General features: G+C 47.0%; 1 protein-coding gene across 2 annotated transcripts in view; it reads right to left on the bottom strand.

Moving 5' to 3' along the window:
- Positions 1-23,531, bottom strand: part of ENPP6 (ectonucleotide pyrophosphatase/phosphodiesterase 6) — a 33,661-nt gene extending 10,130 nt beyond the window's left edge. The window contains exons 1-4 of one of the 2 annotated variants that reach the window (XM_021397352.1): positions 22,722-23,531; positions 21,139-21,228; positions 6,564-6,743; positions 952-1,063 (exon numbers count right to left, since the gene is read on the bottom strand). In XM_021397352.1, coding sequence (XP_021253027.1) covers positions 952-1,063; positions 6,564-6,720 — 269 coding nt within the window. In that variant the 5' untranslated portion in view covers positions 6,721-6,743; positions 21,139-21,228; positions 22,722-23,531. Of the gene's footprint in view, positions 1-951; positions 1,064-6,563; positions 6,744-15,603; positions 16,689-21,138; positions 21,229-22,721 lie in introns of those variants that run through there. The other variant, XM_021397351.1, reaches the window with a different exon arrangement.

Here is a 24,991-nt window from a genome sequence, read left to right as displayed (position 1 = left end):
GTCCCTGCTCTTCCCACTGCCAGCTGCGGCAAATAGCTTTGACTCCAGGTGAAATAGCTATTGAAACATTTTAAATGGATTTTCACATGTTCTAAGACAGCTTCCCTCTAAGCCCTCTGCTGTAAATGGCATTAATTTGCGAGCATCTGTGCAGCAAGACCCTGCCTGCAGCTGGGAGCAACATCTCCAGCAGCTCTCCCATCATTTTGGAGCCTTTCAGTCAAGGACAAGTAACCCTCAGCATCTGCATACTAGACTTTTCAGATTCAGTTGGATAAATGACGGAACCAACAAGGTTTTAAATGAAGAAGCTGATTTGCAGCAAAGGTTAGGCTTGGGCTACACACACGGTGGTGTAGTCTCAACACATGTAATTTCACAAGCTACAAGGAATTCTTCCTTGTTAACCTTTGGATAAGAGATGGTGCAACTGGAAAGCTGGGTGTGGAACATGCTGTTTTCCTAAGAGCAGCTGAGAGCTGTATTATCATAGTATTCATATTTACACAGAATTAATGCCTAATCCAAAAGCATTGTGCCTAAGATGTTTTAAAATGCAGAAGGAGCCAAAACATTGGTCCTGTAAACAAGGGACCAAAGCTGAATTTCTTAGGAGCGCTCTCTAAATCTTTGCATTTCAAAGTCTGCTATTGCAGGTGAGAGAAAAGATTCTCACAGCCTGATACTGAAGTTCTTTGAAACAACAAGTCAGGTTGTCTCCTCTGTGTTGTAACCTACTCACAATAAAAGGAACATGTGTTTCCCTCTGACCTTAATGTAGCTCTCTGTTCCTGTATACAGTCATGTTTCTATGACAGTATTATAATCCACTCTTGAACCTCATCTTCCTGTGTGGGAGCTAATCCTGAAAGTTGCCCTAGAGCTCATAGTAAACCCAAATATTCACCCTTAGGAAAGGAAAGGACCCTCTGCAGAATTTTAATGACGTACCGGAGAGCCTCGAGAGCATCGCTGATAGCATCCGCAAAGTTTTGGTCTGTTGGGACACTGAAGTATTCGCGGCAATAACTTGGTCTGACTCCAAGGATTTCAACCTCACAACCTACGAATGAAAAATGTGAGTTCTGCAGTCTCACCTTCATTACAGACCCCACAGACTGTAGGGTGCAAGTTCACAGTAAATTCCCTGTGACATTACTTACCTTACACCTTCCATGCTGGAAACTTTGTGGTTGGGAACGGAAAAGGGGAGAGAGGTTTGATGGGTGAGTGCTTGTAGCAAATGGAACATTGGATCCTTTTATTTCCTTCTTTAATAGGAAGGTGTGACCTTCCCAAGACACAAAACTCTGATGCTCTCATGGCCCATCATTTCCACCTAAATCACTTGGTTGTTTCCATCTTAACACAGCCACATATCCTTGTTTCCAGACTTCCAACATAGTAGATTTAGATAACATTCCCTCGAAGGTCGGCAAATATTTTCCACTTAGACACACTGCATCTTACATCATAATATCCTCTATAAACTGCATTTTATTATGTGATTCTGGCACTCCACTATTAAATCTGTTTCCCAGGAGATCTTGTTGAAACAGTATAAACCAATTAACTCTCTTGGTAACTTGCAGCCTTCCTTGCAAAATACAGTCCAGAAATCTGCAGCAACAAATCCTACAGGAGAACATGGCCCCGAACACACAAGAACTTGTTTTTGTGGTTTTCTGCCCTTTCGCTCTCCAGTTCCTGTGCTGATGAATAACATTAATATTTAAAAGAATGGTGCTTTCAGAAACACTGGATTCATGTGAAGTATGTTTAGAGAACCCCAGAGTGCTCCCATCAGAGCTATGTATTTACTGGTAGGTTACTGGGGCACAAGAGAAAAAATAGATCTTTTGGAAAATGTACTCTGTATACAGCAATACTGTCAGGTCAAAAAGGCAACTCTAAGCGGTACACTGAATCTGCCTACATTTAGGTCACTTTGCCTTCCCTTTGGGATGAAAGAGAGAGGCTTAAGGACTGTCAGAAGCTGATACATTGGCTGGGAGGAATTAAGGTTGCACAGGAGGTGTAAGTCCAAAGAGAGCACTAGGGCAAATTGCAGTGCTCTTCTCAGAGACATTTCACAGTGGTTTGATCACTGGGACACTCAGAAAAGAGAAATTGACTGTGTCATGCACCTCAGCCTGCAGAAGCTCATGTTGCTGAGATGCAATACTGGGATACAGGGAAAAGAAAACATCTTGCAAAATAAGTTGACCAAGAGACCTGGCATTGCAATGCAAGTTGCAACAGGCAATTGCAAGGGATGTAGTATTGCAACAGATGAAATAGCATGCCTTTTGGCTTTGTTCAGTTTAGGCTGTTCATGCTATGTCTCTCCTACTTAGGCCAATATTTGCTGAAAACAGGCCTTTAGTGACTGGACAGACAGCCTACTTTTAGGAATCTGATGCTTTTGAATACTGACAAAACAGCCAATAAGTTTGAAGGCAGACATCCAATTAACATGCTAAAATGATGGGAGACTCATTTCTAAAGGATCTAACTCTAGCTCAGTTTCTTCTGCTGCAGCAGTCATTCCAATCTTTTACATCTTCAGTTCTGGCTAAGCATCTATCCATGTACATGCCTATCAGCAGGCCCATGTAATTAATGTGGTTGCACACCTTGTACGACATCTGCCTGGATGGGATTACAGTCAACGAAATTTCCACAGTCAATGGTGTAAGACATAGTTGCTCAAACGCTTCTGCATGATGTCCTGGGTGCTACCAGCAGCAAAACACAAGCTTTTAGGCACCTCAGATGCTAGAGGCAATGCAGTAATCCTCTTTGGTCTTCCTAGTATTTCATGACTGAACTGGAACTTCACAGCCAATTTCTTCTCCGACAACTGAGTCTTGGAAAAGACTAGATCCAAAGCCATTCTGGTAAGGACACGCTTGGAAACACAAGAGCAGTCATAGCTAACTTGAGAACTGATGCCTAGAATTTTAGATTAGATGGATGGTTGCTCATAACCAATGACTCATAGGCTGGCTTTTCCTCTTCAGATTCTGACATTAGATTATAATTTTCTCAGATATTGTTCTCCAGAATTACTCACATAATAATTTTAACTGACAGCATCAAGCTCTTGGGGACCTGGAATATTTTAGTTGCTCTTATATCTCCATCTTTGCTATTTCTAAAGTGTCAAGTAATGAACATGACAAAAGAGTCCACAGAAGCAGCAAAGATTAGAAATAGGTTTTGGCCACTTCAGTGGTAAGAGAGAAAGAAAAAGCGGCCAAAAAGCATGCCGTTCATTGACAGTGTTCTGTTTTGTTTGTTTGTTTATGGTTTTGTAGTTTGGTTTGTTGTGGGATTTTTTGCCTCCGTAATAAACAGAACTTAAAATTGGATTTGCGATGTTCAGGCTTGTTAAAATTCCAAAATACTGTCTCTGAAGACCCTCTAGTAATTACATTGTATCTTGGTAGAGGACAGGACAGCTGGTGAATTTTTTCATTTAAATATAATGGGACAGGATATTTGAAAGCATTTGGAGCCAGACAAAAGGAATGTTAAGCTTGTCTTGGTTCAAGCACAAATAGCTGAGCTGTATATACTGAGATTTAACATTAAATACCTTTCTGCATAGTTTTGTAGGAAATTAAACCTTTATTTAAAAACTTTAACTTCTAGAGCAGGAATAAGGAATTCTTTTGCAGTGATATATACGCTCTATCTGACATGGAGACTTGAGCCTCTGCCAATTTTAAATTGTGTTTCTAAACACTGATTTAACAGTTGGACACTTCATATCATAACAAAGTTCTGACAACTTTCCAGACTAGCTCCATGGTCTGGAAAATGTTGTGTTCCAATGGCAAAAGGTTGGATCTGGAGTTTATTTTTCCCTTCCTCTCATTTCAGTATTTAGAAAAGATGTCACTGCACTTCAGCTGAAGCAGTTGCACACAATGCCGAAAAACGAACCTCAATACGGTGTTAGGTGTTGTGTTTTTCTGAGTAATTGAACATGCAGAGGATATACAACTTCTTCCCCAGGAATGCCTTGAAAAGCAGATGATGCCTGATAAACACACTACGCTCATCTCTGAAGCGAGGCTGTTTGTTGCTGCCATTAATAAAGCAAAAAAATGTCCCCACAAGCCAAATGCTTACCACAAGAGCTTTTGGCACAAGCAATGCTGGGACACCACACGCAGTGATGTTTTGGATCCTCTGCTTCTAGGGCTAGGATGGCCCAAATGAATTCTGCCCAATTGGCTGTGTTTACTCTCAGATGCGGATGTGATGGATGAGTGTTCACACTCAACCATCCATTGCTTGGTGTCCCCTTGTTCTGGGGTTTAGCCTTTCTTCTTCTAAGCACCAAATGTGCACACCAGTGGAATAGAGGGAAAGATAAGAAGCAGCAGATTTTGGGTTCCAGCTTTGCAAAGCTTGGAATTGGCACTGATGAGGAAATGGCAGTGGAGTAAGTTGGCCCTGGGAATTAGCTCTCTAGCATTCACGATACACTACGATTACATTTGATCACTCTTGTTTGGGTCATTGTCTTCAATGACTGCTGGCTAGAGAGAAAATAACATCTTGCAGAACAATGTGCGATGAATTTGTCACTATACTGCTGTTCCTGCTAACAAAGGACTCTGAACAGCAAAGAACACACAGCCAGGCTTTCAATTCTGATAGAGGAGCTTGAGAACAGGTTTCAGGATTGCAAAAAAAAGTCACAGTTTATGTTTGTGACATCATTTTCAGTTGATGTAAATAGACAACCCGCAAATTTTCAAATGGAACGTATAGACTTACAATGAGGTATTCAACTCAACGCATAATCCCTCCCTTACCTTCTTTCCCTTCCTCACTTCACATCCATGCCTTACTTATGTCACCATCTTTGGCAGTACACACATTTGTGAATAATTGTCAAGGATGAAGTACATCAAAAATCCCAGATGAACACCTCGAGAGCTCACTTGGAATTGCACCTACTGCTGTCAAACTAGCCCGATGCGTTAGTTTCACAGCAACAAGGTCGTATATCCCCCTGGTTTTATGGTTTTGTTCCTCTCTTTTTTTAATGTTTAAAGAAAAATAGTAAAAATTAAAATGTTTTGTTACTTAAATATTAGTGATATTGTATGTTTTATGAGGGCTGCTCCAAAAGTAATGCCTCCTGTTTTATTATGTTGGCCTATGATGTCAGAGGCAAATGCTGGTGGTATGGCAGTAGAAGTTGAACCTTCTCACCAAATATTCTGTTACATTTTGTCCCCATGTGACAGATGACAACAGAGGGGCTCTCTGACAAAATGGTGTCTGACATGAAGCAAAAGGATGTCAGTGAATTCCTCCATGCAGAAAAAAAATGTCATTTGTTGACATTCACTGATGCTTTCTGGATGTTTTTGGAGACCAAACAGTGGGTGTGAGCACAGTGCGGGAGTGAGTGGTGCGTTTCAGCAGTGGCTATACTGATAGTAGTTCACCTCCACAGGTGCAGATTTCTGCGAGCACAGCATACAGGCTTTTGTTCATCACTGGTGAAAATGCAGAGCTAACGGTGGTAGCTATGTTGAAAGAGTGTTTTGTAGCTGAGAATTTGCTCTACCAAACAACATTACTGTGCTCTTTGTGTTTGTTGTAGTTTCCATGGAAATAAATAGGAGGCATTACTTTCGGAGCAACTTGTGTATACAGCCCAAGACAATTCCTCTTTACTCAGTGCGGCCCAGGCAAGCCGAAAGGTTGGATACTCATATTCTATCTAGTCTGCAACTCCAGTCCTTTGAGAACACAAGGCAATATCGCCACCCTTAGATCTTTTCTCTCTGGCTAGCTTTTCAGTGCTCTTCATCTTGGTTTGCTCTTCCTTCCCATTCCTAAACCTGTGGCCTTTTTCCTGGAGAGAGTACGCTGGGATGGTGGAGATGGGCTGGCTGTGGACCTCTAGTAATTTCTGCGGTCCGGTACCCAACAAACCAGGAACAGAAAGGCCAAGTCCCTCCAAATGAATGGCTCATACATGGAGAAACTGGGATCTCGAGGAGCTAGTGATGAAGAAGACAACGGTGGTCACTCCTGCTCACCAAAAAATGCTTTGCTTTCCACTGGGGATTTTGCTGCCTTCATGACACAAGGCGACTGCCTTCAGCTCTCGGCTACTAAGTTTCAGGTTAAAAACAAATAAACGTTGGGAGAGGATGGTTACTGTTTAGATTTGATCAGTGATATAGCCTATGGCATTGCTCCGTGAACCATTCAGCACAGCAGGGATACAGGAGGACAGAAGGAAGGAGCAGATGCGGGAGAAGGAGATGCTCTGCAAGCCAACAATGGCCCTAAAGATAATCTTTGATGGAATATTACTCCCAGTGACACCTTAGTCGTTTTCTTTCTAAGCCACAGGCAAATTGCCTTGGCCTAAGAAAAAAAGAATTCATTTCCATAAGTGATTGGTAAAGCATTCATAATTCTTGTCTGTATTTCAAAACTGTAGTGTATAAAAGAGCCACCCTATGGAGTACAGAGTGCTTAAAGATACACAAATAATTGGTATTAATTTTTGGCATACTAACCTGGCCAGTAGTACATGAAAACGTTCTTCTTTTCTTTCATCATTGTGACCCACAAAGGCTCCGATCCATTCCACCAGAGAGGTAGGAGGCTTTCTTTATTCACACCAATATCAAAAGATACATTCATCTTTGGGTCCCACATGTAGTTTCCAGTCATCTGATGAACCTCACAGTGGCGACCTTTGGGGAGGGAGAAAAAAGAGCACCATCAGATCTCCAGCAGAAGGATGCCACCAGCAACACATCCCTGCTACCACCTGCTCACTCAGCAAGTCAGTTGAAAAGATGCCTTTGGAAGCATGAAGGGTACAGAAAGAACATGTAGTTAGCTCAGCTGGAGTCTGCTAACTTTTAGGGACCTGTGGCCAGAAGAAGGGACTCCCCCAGCCCATGTCCAGCTCAGTGCACTGTGCACAGCCCAAACAACCTGTAGTAGCAGCAGCTGTGTAGGTGTCACATGTTGGGCTGAGATTTGGCTTCTCTGCATATGACATCTGCCAGGTCTGAGACTATTTTAAGACACCCACCCACATGCAGCCCTGTAGTACCATCTGGGATAAAAGTGTGATCTGGAAACGCAGAAGAAATTTTGGAAAACTCACACTTGCTCTCTGCTTCATCTCATGCATCACTGCTCAGTGCTGGTACTTAAAAAAAAAAAAAAAAAAAAAAGGCAGGGCAACAGCTCTCAGAACACAGTAAAAATAATAAAGATCAAGGCCACCATCCTTCATGTGGCCTAAAAGCCCCGTGACGGTAAGGAGCAAGGCAGGACATAGACAGGGCAAGTGGCCCTCTCCATCCTCACTCCACACTGTCCCACTAAACCAGGTACTCACTTTCCTGAGACCTTTTTGTCACCAGAACCACCCAAGAGGCCTCTATTCCCGGCATATACCTTACCCACAAGCCACATACCCACAGGAGATCGGGCCACAAGGTCCAGACGTGCAACCAGGCTGGTGCCATTCCAGCCTATTCATTGGAAGGATCCCCCTCTCCTCTTTGAAATAATCCATGGCCCAAACTGGTTTTCCTCATCCAAGTCAGAAATACGTTAAAACCTTTACATACTACTTTTAATTTCCATTATAGTTTGCTGGTTTTGTTGTTTTTAAAACATGAACATGCTTCATTCTTGGTTATGGGGACAGCAACCATTTCATTACACATTTTCAAGCCCTCTTACTGCACATTGGGAATACCTGGGCAACTTTATATTACAAGACACTAATATGTATTGGCTGAAAGGTGTCTTATCACTGTCAGAAGAGAAGATACAGTATATTAAGAGTTAATCTGCAAGTGACTTAAAAATGGAAAAGAAAATGTTAAAGATTAAGTTGTACTGGAAGATAATTATTTCCTCATCTTAAAAAGTAACAACTAATGTATCTGTGAGACTCGTGGCATTTCAAGGATCCAGATTACAGATACTGATTACCATGAGAACAAGCATGGTGAGCAGAACTGAAATAACCTCAGTGTGCTTGTTTTAAAAAGGCAGAGGACTCTGTATACTTAGTGTACATGTGACCTTGAAATGGATCTTGAAAATCTCCTTCCTATTATGCACTGTATTAAAACAAACAGGCTTCTCCTTCCTATTATACACCATATTAAAATAAACAGGCTTAATTTAGGAAAACTGGTGGAGTAGAGGGGAAGTAATCTGTCTTCCTCAGGCTGCCAGGAACTTTCTTCCCTGTAAGTCTATAAAGAACTAGTAGGAAGCTTCTGTAGTGCTTCAAAAATGCAAGCTTCCTACTTGGAGGACAGCCTCATCTCTTCAGCTTCTTGAAGTCCATCTACTCCCAGCCATATATCAACCTACTAAACTGCAGGGCCAGCAACTGGTGCCAGCCCCAGAAACCTGCAGGTTGGGCTGAAGCTGGGAGGTCACGCATCTGTTTGATGTACAGTACAGCTTTCATACAAAAACAATGAGCTCCAGCTGCTACTGATGTCAGCTCCCTATAGGATTTGAGGTCTAGTGTCAGTTGGCTCACCTCTTTAAGGAACAGAACAGAGATTGTTCTTTGTAGCATTGTTGGGAAGATTCATTATGTGTGCGCAATAATACAGAGAACAGTATTCTCCTGAACACCACATTAGATGAGTTTATTCTTCTATAGGCTCCAACTCTTCTTAGACTAAAAAGACTCCTACAAGACTGTAAGGCATCAGTTGCCAATGTTTTAAGAGAAATGTGATTCGGTTGCTGTTTTGGAAACATCTGCAGTGTGTGCCAGACTCCAGAGCAGTTCCGTATGCTGCTAGTTGTGCTCTTGGAGAACCCCTACAGCAACAAATCATTGCAATACACACACAGTACAAAGCATAGAAAGATCTGAACTAACCGTATCTTATTTTAAGAGATGGTAAAAATATTTTTCAAGTTCACAGTCTCATAGGGCCAGGAGGGAACATCAGATGAGCAGACAGGACCATAAAACACCACCCAGAGCCATTAGCCTCTGCTTGTCTGAAGCCAGTGTCCCAGGCAGACCTCAGATCTCCTTGGAAGACATCAGTAACCAACTACTCAACCTCTTCCTTGCATTGCTCATCCCAGTATTCATCATCAGGAAACACCATTCAGAAAGCACACCTGCTCTCCAATTTGATCTTTGCCCTGTGTTAATCTTCAGCCGTGGCACTTCCGTGCCTCACTCACTAGATTAAAAAGCACTGCAATAGCTAGGATTTCTCCCCTGAAGACACTTATACATGGAATTAAGGTCATTTCTCAAATTTCTTTTCAACCACACGTGCCACCCAAATTCTTTACATCCTTTGTTGTAATTTATTTCCCCCAGCCTGAGAAAATGACCTCTGGTGATCCTCTTTTTAACTACTGTCAAAATAGCAACGTGTTGTTACACGGTCACCACAGCACGCTGAATTTGTTACTGCTTCCATTACTACAACTTTCCTCTATAATCGAGTATTATCTTCAGAGTTTCAAAAGCAGAAATGGCAAAACCCAAATGCAGCAGACAGATGTCATGAGTTAAAATCACTGCAGTTGCTGTAAAAGAACAACCCTTCCTCAAGCAACAGAGACAAAGAAAGAGCACACAGTTCCTAGGAATATAACTGTTGTATCCTTCTGGAAGAGAGCCAGGAGAAAGAGTTGAGTTCCTCCATGCAAACCCTGTGCACAAGTCCTATAAGTTTCTGCCACAGAGTAGAAGAGGCCTCCCAGCCTCCCATGCCAGTGTGTGGAACTGAATGATGTCTCATACTGTCAGTTGCTACGTAACCCTGAAATCACACTGGTCCAGAGATGAGTGATTAGTCCACGAGAAACCAGTGGGAGCCCTGATCCTGGTGAAATGGCCCTGTCACCTGCAGGTCCCCAGGCAAAAACAGTTCCTGCAAGATGTGAGCAGACAATTATGCTCCCAGAAGTGCTTGCTGGCAATGCCTTTCCATATTTTTGTGGCCTTCAGTACCATACTGATCCAAAGCTGACGTTAGCCTACGTCAAGTGAGAGCTTGCAAAGCAAGTTCACACTAAAAGGCACAGAAAAATCTGCTACATGCAGCATTTATTTATTTTTTTCTGAAGGAGATCCATTGATCTGCAACTCCTGTGCCTTCGCAGCCACATCTCTCAGCAATTTGTGGATTGGAGTACAACAATGTGCAGAGCTGCTGGGTGCACCATTAGGGAGGGAGCAAGCCTCTAGCAGCCTTCTTTTCAGGACTTTTCTTACTTTTAATTCTAGACAGAGAAATACCTTGTTATGAGAATGTCCACTTTCTGCTAATAGCTGGTAGCAGGTGTACTAGCTAGGGGCTGCTCATCCCTCATCACATTTGTTCCATCCTCTTCTTTTTTCCTCCCCTATTTGGACAGTGAGGCTGAGATCATTTTCTTTCTCTGGTACTGATAACAAACCTCTCTCTTGTACTCCTAGCCCTGAAATTTTTCTGTCTCAGACAATGTGTGGGTACTGCTTGTCCCCTCTTGGGTGCTTCATTTGGTACCTTGAGATAGATTTTAATGAAGCAAGCTCTAGAGAAAAAAACATAAAAGCTAGTCTCTTCAAAATCCTCTTGTTCTTGGTTTGTGTAAAAGCTTGCTTAAGTGATGAACAGAAACTGTTGGCATCCTTTTTGAAATCAGGCTGGAGCTCAGGTTCTGTTTAACAGACAGCAGAAATAGGACATCCACTGAAACCATTACTAGCAAAAATGACAGCCATGTTGGTTTGAGCACTGCAATGCTGACCACCAGAGTATGTAGGTCTGCAGTTTTAGAGCAAGAGACAGAGCAGGTCCCAAAGTGAAACGCACACTTTCTCAGCTCCCAGAGAGGGCTGTGGCAGGGTAGTGGCTGTGTTCACGTTTTGCTGGTGTTGGCCACATTCCCTGCTGACAGATCTCAAAGGGCACACTCTCAATGGTGACAGTTAATAATTAAGCATGGCAATCCCTATCCTCCATCTGTGCTGCACAGCCATGACTTGTGTTGCCTGGAGAAGGCACCAGACAGGGCTCCCTGCAGGTACCACATGGAAGAAGGCCTGCAGTGCCATGCTGTAAGCCAGGAAACTACCACGGGATAAATGCGCGCAGGTGTGAGGGTGAGCAGTCTGCACGGCACACCAGCAGCACAGCATACAGCAGGATTGGCTGTACTGGGGAGGAAAATGGGAGCAGACTGAGATATGGCAGCAGTGGGACAGCTCTGCAAAGACCTTGGACCTCAACCTGGGGATAAGGAGACCTGAGCTGCCCTCTGCTCCACCTCTTCCTCTATCTTGCAGGATCCATGGGGCTTTGCAGCATCCTTGCCAAGAACAGACCTCTCAGAAGAGAGGCATGGATGCCGCTCACCCGCTGCACCCATCTCCACCAGCAGGATCTCCCTCTACTACCCTCCCCATAGATGCCAAAGGGCCCACGGCCCCTCACAGCCACCAGAAAGGCCTGTATGTGTTGTTGGGATGTCAGAAAATGAATCCTGCTGCTGTCCCCAGCTCAGATGCAGTGCTGACATTTACACCAGCTGGGGCTCGGTATGCGGGGGCCCGGCAGATGATGCAGGCCGGGCCCCGGTGATGCCAGAGGGACTGCAGAAATGGGGTGCCCCAGCAGTGCCCAGCACCTGTGGCTGCCTCCAAACCTCTGCAACATAAGCAGCTTTTCTCCTGACAGAGGATCCCCAGATAATTCCCATTGTGAACAGACGCCTCAGACTTTCCATTTACTTAGACAGGAAACCTCCCTGCAGAAACATGCCAAGGCAGAGAAAGGGAAGCACTAAACACTCTCTGTAGGATAAGATCCTGAGGTGGCTTGCGATCTTAACTCCTTCCTTTGTGAAACAAAACAACACATGGTGTGACTAAGTGAGCCTTTTGCATGGACAGATCTGGGTTCCTTCTTCCCTCCATTGCCAAGCCCACATCTAGTCCCACAGAGCTCCCTCCAATGCAGCATCAGTAACACTTCTTGCCTAGTTCACCATTTATGTGATGCTTCCCATTACTAACGCAACCTCGCCTCTCCCTGGTGAGCCCCTTACACATACTTGGATTTAAGGCCATGCAAGCACCAGAACTGTCTTACAGCTTATTCAATGATGCCAGATTTATAAAGTCAAAGATTCCAGTTTACTCAATTTCAGGGTGCCATTAAACTTGTAGAAGGGGCTCAAGTATCTAGAGAGATTTTGTCACTCTTATAAAATTTGCCTTGAAAACTTCTTGCTCTGAAGCATCAAGTTTTCTATAGCATTTTCTATTCACAGCTTTGCTCACTGATTCAAAGGGGATTTGCCCACAGCACAGATGTTTCTGTTACCAGAGTGCCTGCCTGCTTGTGCTCATTTCTCATCTGGGATCACAGAACTCTGTGATAGTAGAGAGAAAAAACGAAACAAAACAAAACATCAAGCTGCAATATCAGATATGGAAAATGGTGAGTTAGGATACCAGGTAGGATCTAGACTAGCAGCAGAAGGGTTAAGGGAAGAACTAATTTATCATGGGGGGGGCTAATATGGAATGCTATTGTCTTGAATGACTCATATTTGAGGATTAGCAGTAAAGATTTTCTTCTGTTTACTCTCTATACAATGAGCAGTCCCACCTCTGGCAGGGCTCTATGGCTGATTCCACTTAACAGCCAAAAACTCTGGCTGTAGCCTGGTCACATTTCAGCCTGGTGGTTGTCATCCTACTCTATCATTCCCTGAATGTATCAGTTTTGGCAACTCATAATCCTCCCCATTTCACTACCACAGGTTTTTGATTAGCTTTCCTAGCATTGCCATGCAGCGCAGCACGATAACGGCAAGTCATCTCCACTCCACGCTTCTCTTCTTGACACTTAACCAGTTCTTTTACCAAGACTTTTTGTAACGTGTTACCGAAGCTGGGTGCTCTTTCTCCCACAGCACCTAGTAAGTATTGCCAGCAAAACAGGGCTTGTTTCACGTTGCTTATTAGTGCTTTTTAAATCCATGACTCTTGGTCATCAGTTTTGGTTGGATCGTCTTTTGCTAAAGCTCAGCCAACTTTCCCTTGGTAGGCTGATGGTTGGACTTCGTAATCCTGAAGGTCTTTTCCAACCTAAATGCTTATCTGGTTTGAAGCACTCCCTCCAGATTCACAAAGTTCACATGGGCATTTGGTGAAGGGCAAAGTACAGAAAGGAGAGACCTTGCTCATAAGAATGGAAGGGGAAAGAGGGAAATGCATCCCAGCTGCAGTGTCCTTGTTCCCAGGCTCACAGTGCTGGGGCTGTGAGCATGCCTGAGTGGATGCAGTTCTCCACGGGCTTGTGAATGCATAGGGAGAGAAGGGATTGGGTGCTCAGCGAGTGGTGGGATGTAAGGAACAAATCAGGGTGGGAACGTGCAGATGTTTCTCAAGCCGATTTTGCTGAATATAAGCCTACAGACTATGAAAGCGCTCTTAGAAATGCTAAGATACAGCAATTTGAAGGTTGGAAATGAATTTCTTAACTCATGATACAGCAGTTCAGGACAAGACATACAGAATAGACTGTCCTTGTAGTCCCTAAGTTCCCAGAACAAACTAGTAACATTTAAGTCCTACACGTGCCAGTTCCTAAGGGAAGAAAAGTCAGTTACAGGCACCCCCACAGTGCAGATGCACAAACTGTGGTGTCCAGTGTGAGATCACATTGAACATGCCTGGACTGAGCATACAGCTTCACCCCCACCAGCACTACATCTGCCTTCTGCCTTAGCACCTGCTAAACCTGATAAAAAGGACGCGTAGGTACTGGTGGATGGCAGCTGGACATGAGCCAGCAGTGTGTCCTCACAGCCCAGAAAGCCAACTGTATCCTGGGCTGCATCCAAAGCAGCATGGCCAGCAGGTCAGGGAGGTGATCCTGCCCCTCCGCTCTGTGCTGTGAGACCTTACCTGGAGTACTGCATCCAGATGAGGTGTCCTCAGTACAGCAGAGATGTGGACCTGCTGGAGTGCATCCAGAGGAGGGCCACAAAAATGATTCAAGGGATGGAACACCTCCCTACTGAGTGCTCAGGTGCAGCCTCAGCTCTTCTTCTGGGCTTATTTGTCACCTAAATCCAGTTCTAATTTCTTGCTGACCTGTTTAACATCATTGTGGCTCACGCACCACAGAAGTTAATTACTATTTGCAGGTCATTTATATTTGCATGAAGAGCCCTGTCATGAAGGTCTGGAGACTTCAGAAAGAGCACTGTCTCACAGCCTATCTCATGGCTTCACGCTGGAAGCTGGTACCCTGGAACGTGACAAGTCTGGTAGGCGTGCTTCATTGCCTAAACCAAACCCTCTTTGTGAGTACTAAACCCCTGAAAGGACTGATGATGGACTGATGATGGACTTCACTCTGCACTCATGCACTTAACAGGTGTGATGACAAAGTGTGGTAAGGAGAGAAAGCAGCTGCTCCCTGTTCCCCTTAGTAACTTCATCCAAAGGCTTTTCACAAATAGGAAGCGTTAAGCTATACACCTAAAGGAAATGGTCCACAGTGGAGTGCCAGTCTTAAATTGACAGTTTTTTTTTTTTTTAATTCACAGATGAAACGAGCACTGACAGGCATTCCTCTCTCAAGATGGGGATGAGGGAGTTAAGCAGTTTCGAAACAAGCTGGGCAGCACTGATGTCAGGTTCTGCCTTACAATGGCATCTCTTTGCCCTCCCAGCAAGCAGCATGCTGACTGCTGGGCTGTGCATTGTTCTGCAGGCAGCAGAAGATGCCACCGACCCAGGAGGGAGCGGACTTTCATGCTGCTCCCAGATAGCTGAAAGACCCTGCTTGTCAAATAACCACAGAGAAAGAATCCGATCTGAAACTCCAGAAAAACTTTTCTGGTTCTTTATGCACTTAGATTTTGCCTGCAGGGTGCCTTTATCCAGTAGGGATGGTTCAGCAGCACTGTACATCTTCCCAGAGCCTCTGCGGTGATGTATTGCCAGGTTTCGGCTAAAAGGAAACGGCTTTGGGGGTATTACAGCTCTTCCCCCACTTTCCCGAGTGCTCAGAAGAAAGGAGCCGGGAGGGAGCAGCAGCGAAGCTCCCCGGTGGCTTTCTGTTTGGCTGCTTCAGATCGCAGCTCTAAGGACTCAGGGCAAAGTCAGGGCAGGAATCGGTGACGGCAGAAAGTGAAGTCTAAAAAGAAGTACAACGCTGAACTTCCTGAAGCAGACCTGCCGGCTGAAAACAAGCCTCCTCGTAGTCCCCCCCCTCAGTTCACGTGCCTTTTTATTGACTGAAATCCGTCTGAGCAGCCCCGTGCTCACCGTTTTCCCCTCGTTCCTGCCTTCGGAGCGCAGCAGGCGAGACGGGGAGCACCGCACCGCAGCAAAACCGTCTCCGAGCGGCGTTCCCGGCTCAGGGCAGCCCTGTTTATCCTCTCACCTACAGCAGCAGCACTAAGCTGCCGTACCTTTAGGCTCCCAGCGAACAGCACGACCGGGGGCACTCACAAGTCCTGCGTACGGAAAGGTAGGCGAGATGCCCTCCGCCCCTGCGCGGAGCATCGCGGCAAGAAATCACTCACCCGTCATCAGCGTGTAGTAGTTGGGGTAGGAGAGGCTGGGGAAGTCGGGGGTCATGTAGTCCACCTTCACCCCCATGCCGATGATGTCCCGAAAGCCCGGCAGGGACTCCAGCTCCGCGTCGTCAATGTAGTCGAAGCGGAAACCATCGAGAAGGAAGAGCAGCAGCTTGCGGCGGGCGGCGGCGAGGGAGAGGAGGGTGAGGAAGACGAGGATCGCGCGGCTCCCCATGGCGGGCTGGCAGCGAGGGCTGTGCGGCAGGGCCGGGCCTGGTACCACTCTCCTCCGCCCGTTTTAAAGCTACAGCCGCGCTGCGACGGCGCGAGTTAATTGTGAGCAGGTGATGAGCTGCCGGGCCGCTGTGTGGGCGGGGGACGGCGTGCGGGGTGCCGATAGGGACAGTCCTCGGCGTGCTGCGGGACTACGCAGCGCCTCGTGCTTTAATAGGAGAAGCCAAATCGCGCAGCGATTTGCTGGCTGTCGGTACCCCTGTTAGGGGTAAGAGCTGGGCGGTGCCAAGTTTCACATTAATGAAGAGTTGTTTGCGCTTCGGTCACAATTTCCCCACAAGGTCCTCCTCCCGCCAGCACGGGAGCACGGCTGTTCCCGCAGCCCGGCTTTCCTGCAGTGCAGGACGCTGCCTCTCATTAACCCCGCTCACCTCGGGCCAAGCGCTGGTGGCTGAGCAGCACGGCCGCCGCCTCGCTCGCTGCCTGCCTGCCTTCCCTTCTCCCTGCTCCGAACCGCCCGCACCTGTGCGAGGGCCGAGCACCAAGCACCGGGTTCTTGAGTACATTCCGCACTGCTCCCTCCCTGCTGCCGGCACCCCAAGCCAGGGCAGGGCTCTTCATGCTTCTACCTCTTCTGAGTGAAGAGGCATTTACAGATGTTACCATCTTGGCAACTTTAGGCCTGTCTGTGTTTTTGCTTATCTTATCTTGCCTGGCTTTACTTTTGTCAGCCTCCTGGCACAACAGCAGCTCTTAGAACTGTGCCAGATCGGTGCAACCATGCTGCAGCTCAGGTCAGACAGCAGCTGCGGGGCCACCAGCACATCCCATTCCCAGGAGAAGAACAGAGATACTACAGGGAGTTGCCACCAGGCCCTCTCTGCTGGGATGACAGCAGGTCCTGGGACTCAGCCCTTTCCTGAAGCAGACAGTGCCAAGGCCAGCAGGGCACAGCACCCTACTCCTGCCAGGGGTACTGTGCCCCCAGCCTTCCTGCAGCTCGGGGCCAGACCCTCTCTGAAGCAGGCTGCCTATAAAAACACCACCTACTTAGGCTTTTCCTGGTGCACAAGAATTCTCCAAAGTATTTGCCAGGCTGGGAGAGATGCCGCAGCTCTCCAGAGGCATGAGCGTGCCAGTGAAATGCAGCACAGCCAGCCCCACATGCCAGGCACAAGGAGCTTGGCTTGCTGCAAGTAAACACACATGATTCAAAAGCTGGATTTTACCTTGGCATCTGTTTTGACTCGTTGCATACTCTTCTGTTGTGCATTTAGGTTTTTCTCCAAACACTCAATAGTGAGGACCCTGTGATTTATTTTAACCAAGGCAGCAGCTAGCAATGGAAGGAAAGCACATGCACTGTGCAACAGGAGACAAAAGCTGCAGGCGGCGTGACTGGGGCAGTCAAGCAGTGAGCCACCGGTGTCCCAGCCCGTGCGATGCTGCTGCTGCTACCACGACTGCCTGGGAGGGGCTGCAGCTGCATGCTGGGCCAGAGCATGATGTGACAGCCCAGGCAGGGCGGCACGTGCTGCCTGTCACCTGCACCTCTGGGCACAGCCAGGCCTCGCCGTGGGACAGAGGGCCCAGCAGCAATAGTGCTCAGCAACAGGACTTCTTCTGGCGCTCACTGCAGAGTGTCCCTATGGCAAAAAGCATGGGCTCAAAGCCGCCCATGTGATCACTTCCTACATGCATATGGAAGGTGAATGAACTCATAAAAATGTCTAGAAGTGGGGAGGGAGTTGTGGTTATGCATCATTAGCAGCGTGAGCACTTTGGTGTTGATGTCCTGGCTTGCCCTTTGGGATTGCCAGGAGGAACTTGGTAGAAGCTGCAGCTGCTGCTCATCAGGGGGTGGGATAATTAAGGAGTGTAATCGGGTATCCAAGCTGGACTCACCTTGAAAGGATGACCTGGTGTTTGAGCTGGCAAGGCCAAGAAGCTGGGCCTCCGTCACAAGATGCTACAAAGCGATGTCTGTTTACTATTTCACAGCCTTAAAGAAATAAAGTCTTCCTTTCAAGAGAGTTGCAATCTGCCGATTGAGAGCTCCTAAGGGAAAGCTCTACCTGAACCAGCATAGTGCCACGAGGGACGCTTGGCACAAGGCGCCACAACCTGAGCTCTGTTCAGAGAGGCAGAAATTCACAGGTCTCCACTCACAAACAACAGCAGCACGAGGCCTGAAAGGGGTTAAAGGCACAGTGAGCCATGTAACCACAATGCCTCACAATGCCAAATTGTGTTTTGACAGACAGTCCCCCTGAAGAGTGGGACTGGAGCCAAGCAGTCTCACTTGGCAGAGACAGACCCCAGCAATGCATTTCATCCCTGCCAAGCAATGTTGATTTGCTTTGGTTCACATTCATTTGTAAGCACCCTGTCTGCACAAAGCCCCAGATGGCCTTGGAGGCTCCAGCACAATAATATTTTGATACAAACGCTCTTACAAAAGCTATCAGAGCCTGAGCTAGAGTCCAGGGACAATAGTTTGCACAAGTTAGCAGCAATGCCACGTTTTGGAAGAAGCATGAATAAAGACAATCGCTAAGTCCAGTTTGTGCACAAGCAGATACCCCACTGATCACAACTGTTTTTGGGATGAGACCCTCAGCCACTTGGCCAGCTCAGGAAATCCTCTTGGCCAAAAGCAAGTTTCCTTTTTTGGAAAACTGCCTCCAGTGCCCTTGGATGGCCTATTTCATTTTGTCCTACAGTGGTAGAATTGGAAGTATGTCCTCCAGATTCATGCTGCTGGCTCATTTAGGGGCTCCAGCTGCCCCACAGCACCACTTGACCTGTGTTCTTAGGTCCAGGAGCATGTGTGAGAACGAAAGCTGCTGGAAGTAAAACACTAGAGAATCTAAAGTGGAAATTTGTTCTTCTTTCTCCTCTGGAAGGAAGATAAGAAGGCATAACAAGACCGGTTGTCATCTTGTATCTTGTTCTTCCATATAGCAGTAGTTAAACACTTTGGCCAATGCAGCCTGACTTACTTGTTTGGTTGCATTTTCTCTCATTAGATAAGAAAGCATAGCCACCAACGCCTTGATGGGAATAATATGGTGCTTGTATTTCTCACAGAAGAAGAGGAAGAAGTTTCTACCCATCTGAAGTCTGATGGTCAGAACTGCTTGACTGAGATCCTTCTTCCTCGTCTCCCCACAAAACCCAAACTGAAATTGTCACAGGTGTCACCAACTCCTCTGTTGACAACCATAGAAAACCTTTAGCAGTACTTGGATCTGTCTTCTGAGATGATAGAAGGTCTCACTTTGGCAGGAATTACCTGCTGCAGAATTTTAATACTGCTGGTTGCAAACCTCATAGTTTGGCTTCTCTTCATAGTTGAATGGTGGAAGTCAGCTTTATCAGTGCCTGCTCCTGTACTGTGCCTTCCTTCAAACGGAGGGACTCATTAGACAAAGCATCTGCTGCTCCATCAGGCCTTCCTGGATGGTATTTAACATAAAGTTCATTACTTCTGCAATCTTCCAGTGTGCAGCACTTCAATCATGAGGAATGTGACAAACTGGAAATAGGTTGCTCTTTAAGTCAGTCAAGTGCATACAAAAAAGCGTTAAACTCACTATCCAATAGGAAGTACAAAGGAGTTCAGATCAGAAGAGGCTGGGAAGCCCACTCCAGGTGATGGGATCTCATTGCTGCATCCAGCACATCAGCTCCTCCCTCTACCATGGTGTGTTGGCCAGAGCACAGGACTGGCCCACTCTGGGAGAGAGGATCACTGTTGTGGTCTGAAACTGGACTTCATTCCATCCAAAATATTTGAGTTTTGCTTAGAAATCAACCCGGAGAATCATAGATTCATACAGTGGTTTGGGTTGGAAGGGATCTTAAAGCCCCCCCAACCCCAACTCCTGCCGTGGGCTGGGTGCCCCCCACCAGCTCAGGCTGCCCAGGGCCCATCCAACCTGGCCTTGGGAACCTCCAGGGATGGGGCATCCATAGCCTCTCTGGGCAACCCATTCTAGAGCCTCACCACCCTCTGAATGAGAATTTTCACCAAACATCTAACCTAAATCTCCCCTCCTTTAGTTTAAAACTGTCTCCACTTTCAGTACCTACCTGACGTTTCTAACCTATGTCTCTGCAGCATTATTACTTCATTAGCACAAGGCCATACTTGCCTGAACTCCAGTAACTTGTATTGCTGAAGTTCTCGCTTTGTTGAGGAACCCGGAAACAATATAGCTCTCTCTGTTGAAATTGCCCAGTAGAGTTTGTTATGTGGGGAAAACAGATGGTTAGACCCAAGTAAGCGAATACTGCACTCTCTGCTTTGTCTCTGCTGTCAGGTCATTCCTCTGGACAGTGGGGAAATTTACTGCCAGAAACAGGGGTCAGCATACAACAGTTCAGGTGGGGATGGAAACCTGGAAAGCTAAGCATGTTAATCAAAATCACTTAGTTTATGTAGGAAAAAAAAGTAAGCCATCATCAGCAAAATGACATGTGCGTTATGAATCCTGCTGAGCTGTGACACAAAAGTGTTCCTGACTACACTGAGCTCAACGCATCCATTCACATCCTAGCAGCTCCTCCAAGAGAAGAGCAGCACGCTCTGCATGTCCACCAGCATCGTGCACGTGGGTTTCTGTCAGTGTCAGACCTCACTTGAGCTGCAGCCCTGAAAGATGAAAGCATAAGCTTGAAGTTTAACTATCTAGGAGACATCTAGCGCTAGTCAAATGCAGGCCCATTTCAGTAAAGTAGTAAGATTTCAGACTTTCCCACTAAATAAGTGGTAATTTGAGTGGCCAAATATTTGGCAAGTTAGTGATGATCTACCTACTTTCCAAGAATAAAATGACATTCCATGTTTGATCTTTCTGGTACCCTTCTACACTGAGTGCAAAAGGGACTTACAGTGTTGCCTTGCACTTAGTAAAGATACAAAGCAAACTATCCAGGGCTAGCATAATATGTATTATGTGTGTATATACATTTCATTCGGAGTCCTTTATGGCCTGGAGGTTATACAGAGTTCAGTGACAACTTCTGACATCAGCACTTAAAAGTCATGGGAGTTTGGATCACAGCGTGCCAGAAGAAGGAAAAGGGCTGCTATTCTGACAGTAGTTATTGAAGCCAGCCTGGTAATAGTCATACTTTTGCCCTCAAAGCCTGATCTCCACCCAGCTGCTTCTGCTATCAAGCAAGTTGCTGCCCCCAGCTGCCATTGCTTTTGCCATGTGCTACTTCACTATGGTAATTTTGGCTTTAAGTTTTTGATAGCATCGGTCCTGGCTTCCAGTTCCTGGAGGTTGAAGGTGTTACCTGGAAGGCAGGTTAAAGGCTTGTCTCGCAGCAGGATGGGTCCCAGTGTCTTATTGGACTGCCCGGTGAGTCACCTTTGGAGAATTCGCCCTGCAAAGAAGAGCCATTGGTTTTGCAACCAGTCTGTGTTTGGAGTAGAGTGATATTTGCATGGCAGCTGCTTCCCAGCTGTGGGTGTTTCTCTATCAGCAAGTTATAACTTCTCAGATAAGGCTGGATCTGCACCAGGTTTCCTTACAGGTACGGTCCGTCCACCCCTGTCCAACCAGCAGTAAGGTTCCTTTCTGCAGGAGGTCAAGGTCTTATCTTCACATCAGGGCAATGCCCTCACTAGCTGAGCGCTCAGGTTACAAAACCCTGGCCTGTTGCTTATGGCCAAGTTGTTCCCTTGAACCTTCTTTCCCAATAATAACAAGAAGCTGTGTTGTAGAGCTGGAAAATTCAGTTAGTTTGCCATCTGAGTCTAAGTCCCATTCATTTTTTAGATTTTCAAAACACAGAACTGATAGTGAAGAACAACAAAGATCCATGAGCAAAAACCATAAGTCACATAGCACTGAAAACTGGCAAACGTGACACTACCACCTTCCTCCTCCCTGCTTCTTTCCCCTCAGTGGAAGAAGACCCCAAGACTATCTCATGGGTGTCTCAGAGACAGTAGAGACTTTTCTCTTTCGTCGTTCCTCTTTCAGCACCAAAACAAAGAGCACACAAAGAGCAGGCATCCTGACCAAGGGCCTTGCTGTCTACTCTCAGTGGAAAAGCATGGCAAAGTGGTGGCCGTCCTGCACTAATACAGCATCTCTGCTGCCTGGCTGATGGAAAAATAGCAGCAGAGCATCTCTCTGCATTGACTCAGGGCCCTCTCTCCACAGAGATGTTCGTCTGGCCCTGAGTTTATTTCCACCTCATTTCTCCGGAGCTCACCACCACCTCCTGTATTGGTCCAGCCCCCCGAGCTTCCACCTCACCTCGCTCTGCACACACAGGCTGCTCCTGCTGTACCAGCCCCCTGGGGCAGCTGAGTGCCAGGAAGGTTCTCTGCTTCATGTTTTAAGAGCATGCAGCTCATAATATTTTCTGTTTTCCCTCCCAGTATCGTGACAGCAAAAACAAACCAACCAACCCACCAACCTTCTGTCATTTCCAGCTGCTGGGAACAGACACGCTGTACTAACCTCCAGCACCAGTGGCCCCGTGCCTCCTGTTCCCAGTAAGGATTTATTTCCCTTGGCACAGCCACCACGCCATCGATTCTTAAGGGCAAAAGTAGGTGGCAAATACTTAGCTCTTTCAAGGAAGTTTGGAGGCAATGGAAAACAGCCCCGTAACATGTGAGCACGGAGCGTGGCTGTCCAGCTGCCAGCAAAAGAAGCAATACATCACCCCCTGCATGCCTGCCACAGGCACCCGATCACCACAGAGAAGCTATTTTTCTTTCACTGCGACCGCCCGTGCTGCTAATGCCCTTAGCAGGTGCAATAAACATTTGAAAATCAGTATCTTTTTCCAATAAATAATGTTAGGGGCCCGTTTGCTCTGCTTGTTTGGATTTGGGCTTATTTTGTCCAAGCCCTACTCACCTGCGGGTCCCCACTTGGGCTATTTCCAGTGCTGCTGGCAGGGATTAAGGAGGGGCTTTCACCGATCTTAATCCCACACAGTTTAGGTCTCTCTGATGCAGTCACCTCTCACCGAGGTCAAGTCACCATCCCACGGCAGCCACCTCCATCCGTGGGACACCAAGGAGATGGGCTGGTGAAAGCTTTGTCCCGGGGAAAGCTTTTCTTGAAATGAAAACTTTCGCCGAGTTCTGGTGAGCCCAGCGCGCTGTCAGAGGGCCACAGCCAACGGAAACATTTCCACGCTGCCGCCGCCAGGAGGAGAGAGCCGACACCGCCGCTAGGTGTCAGCCCGAGCACGCCGTTGCTCTCCTGGGAAGGCGGACGCGGAGCCCTCGGTGCGCCTGCGGAATGCCTCTGCTTTCCAGCACGGCGACTTTCAGCGCTGGCGAGAGCCGGTGAGGCCGGGCGGGAGGACGTGTTGAACGACAGCAGCTTGACGCCATGCCTTTCTCTGCTAAGCTGCTGCTTGGTGGGGTCTTCTTTCCTCTCTGCAGCCCAGCTCCTGGCCTGGATCCTGGTAACACTGGCAGTTGCCATGGCCACTGGAGGGTATGCAGCACGCGGGGCTGTCACAGCACTGCAGCCTTTGGGCTGCACGGGTATGTGAGCGCATGGTTGTGCAGGTGGGCATCTGGGCCAAGATGCTCAGCAGGACCCTGGCGCAGGGAGGTGCTGGTGACAACTGCCACTTGGTTGCTTACAGTGCACTCCTTTGGATTACGTTCTCTTCTGCAAAACTCAACAGTTCCCCTCTCTTGGTGGCTTTATACTCTAAATAGATGTGCTTGCTTCTCGAGCCAGTTCTCCTTAAATCATGTCTGCTGTTGTTTGAATCCCTTCCAGTTCCTTGCCATCTGTTCAATGCCAAAGCAAACAAAATGTTCAAGATGCAATATCTGCTGTGACACAGAAGCAGGAGCATTGTGCATCCGAAGGTTAGGGCCTCCCCAGGCAAACAACAGCATCTCTCTTGGTGTCTCTTGTGACTGCACCTTCCTTCTTAGGTTTTTAACAAACAGAAAGAACATAGGATTTCCACTAGTGAGTTTTCAGATTTCCCTTCCCTTTTCTTTACCTTTTCCAAGAATCCAGGGCTTGCAGCTGGGCATCCTTCAGCCCACTAAGGTAGACTGAGGCTCATTGCCTTTTGTACTATTTGTGATCTCCACAGCGTGATCACTTATTTGAATGGTGCTGCCGTGCTCTGCAGTCCCTTTACTGTATCATAGCTTCATGAAACCAGCCAAGAACTGCCCTGCAATCAATCTCTGACCTCTGTGGCCCAAAATACCCAAGCAGATCTCTCAATGGACTCAGCTGGGGGGCTCGTTTGTCACATCTGGTCTTTGGCAGCGAAGGAGAGCCCAGATGGTGGCTAGCTCCCCCTGCAGCAAGCAGCACTGGTTGGGCAATCCCAATGCCCTGGCTTTCTGTTACACCCACTTACCAGAAGCAGTCCTAGGGCTGTGGGACAGTAACTCTGTTTTCAGCAAAATCTGAGCTCAGCGCAGGTCCTGAAGTTTCTTCTCCTTTTCAACCTTTTCCTAATTGCAGAGGACGCGTGAAACCCACTCCCCGTAGTGCCTCTGCCCACCCCACGAAACATGGGCCCAACGCAGCACTGCTCAGTAGGAAGTCAAACCAGGGTCACCCCTAGATTTCTGTCAGTGTCCCATGGCACAGCCCTCTGTGCCCAACAGGACACTGCAAGCTTGGACACACACTACAGAAGATATTTCTGAACAGGCTCCATTGCATAAAGCCATTGAGCTGCATCACAGTTACTTGCTGTTCACCCACACAAAGCCGCAGCAGAATGAAGGGGTGGGAGGTGGGCTGCATGGCCGCCCTGTCTACTCACAGCCTTCCATCACAGCCCAGAGCAGGGTTTTGCTTTCTAAGGCACGTGCTGACTTTTCAGAAAGCTTTTCAGCACAGCCAGCGCTTTCTTTAGAAATGAGCTGAAGAGAAGCCTGGCAGCGAGCAACACAGCCTACCTGGGCGCCCCAAGGGGAAAAAACCCTGCAGAGGGGAAAGATGTCTTCCTTAACTTCCTTCCTTCCTTCTTTCCTCACTTTCTTTCTTCCTTTCCTCCTTTATACCTCTCCTTTCTTCCTTTTTTCCCTTTCTTTCTTCCTTTCCCCAGTTCCCTTCTTTCCCCCTTCTTTCTTTCCATTTCTTCCTTCTTGCTGGCTTCCTTCCTTCCTTGCTTCCTTTTTCTCTCTTTT

The sequence above is a fragment of the Numida meleagris genome, chromosome 4 (genome assembly GCF_002078875.1).
Source record: "Numida meleagris isolate 19003 breed g44 Domestic line chromosome 4, NumMel1.0, whole genome shotgun sequence".
In the NCBI taxonomy this organism is placed as follows: Eukaryota; Metazoa; Chordata; class Aves; order Galliformes; family Numididae; genus Numida; species Numida meleagris.
This window is presented reverse-complemented; position numbering and strand designations above follow the sequence as displayed.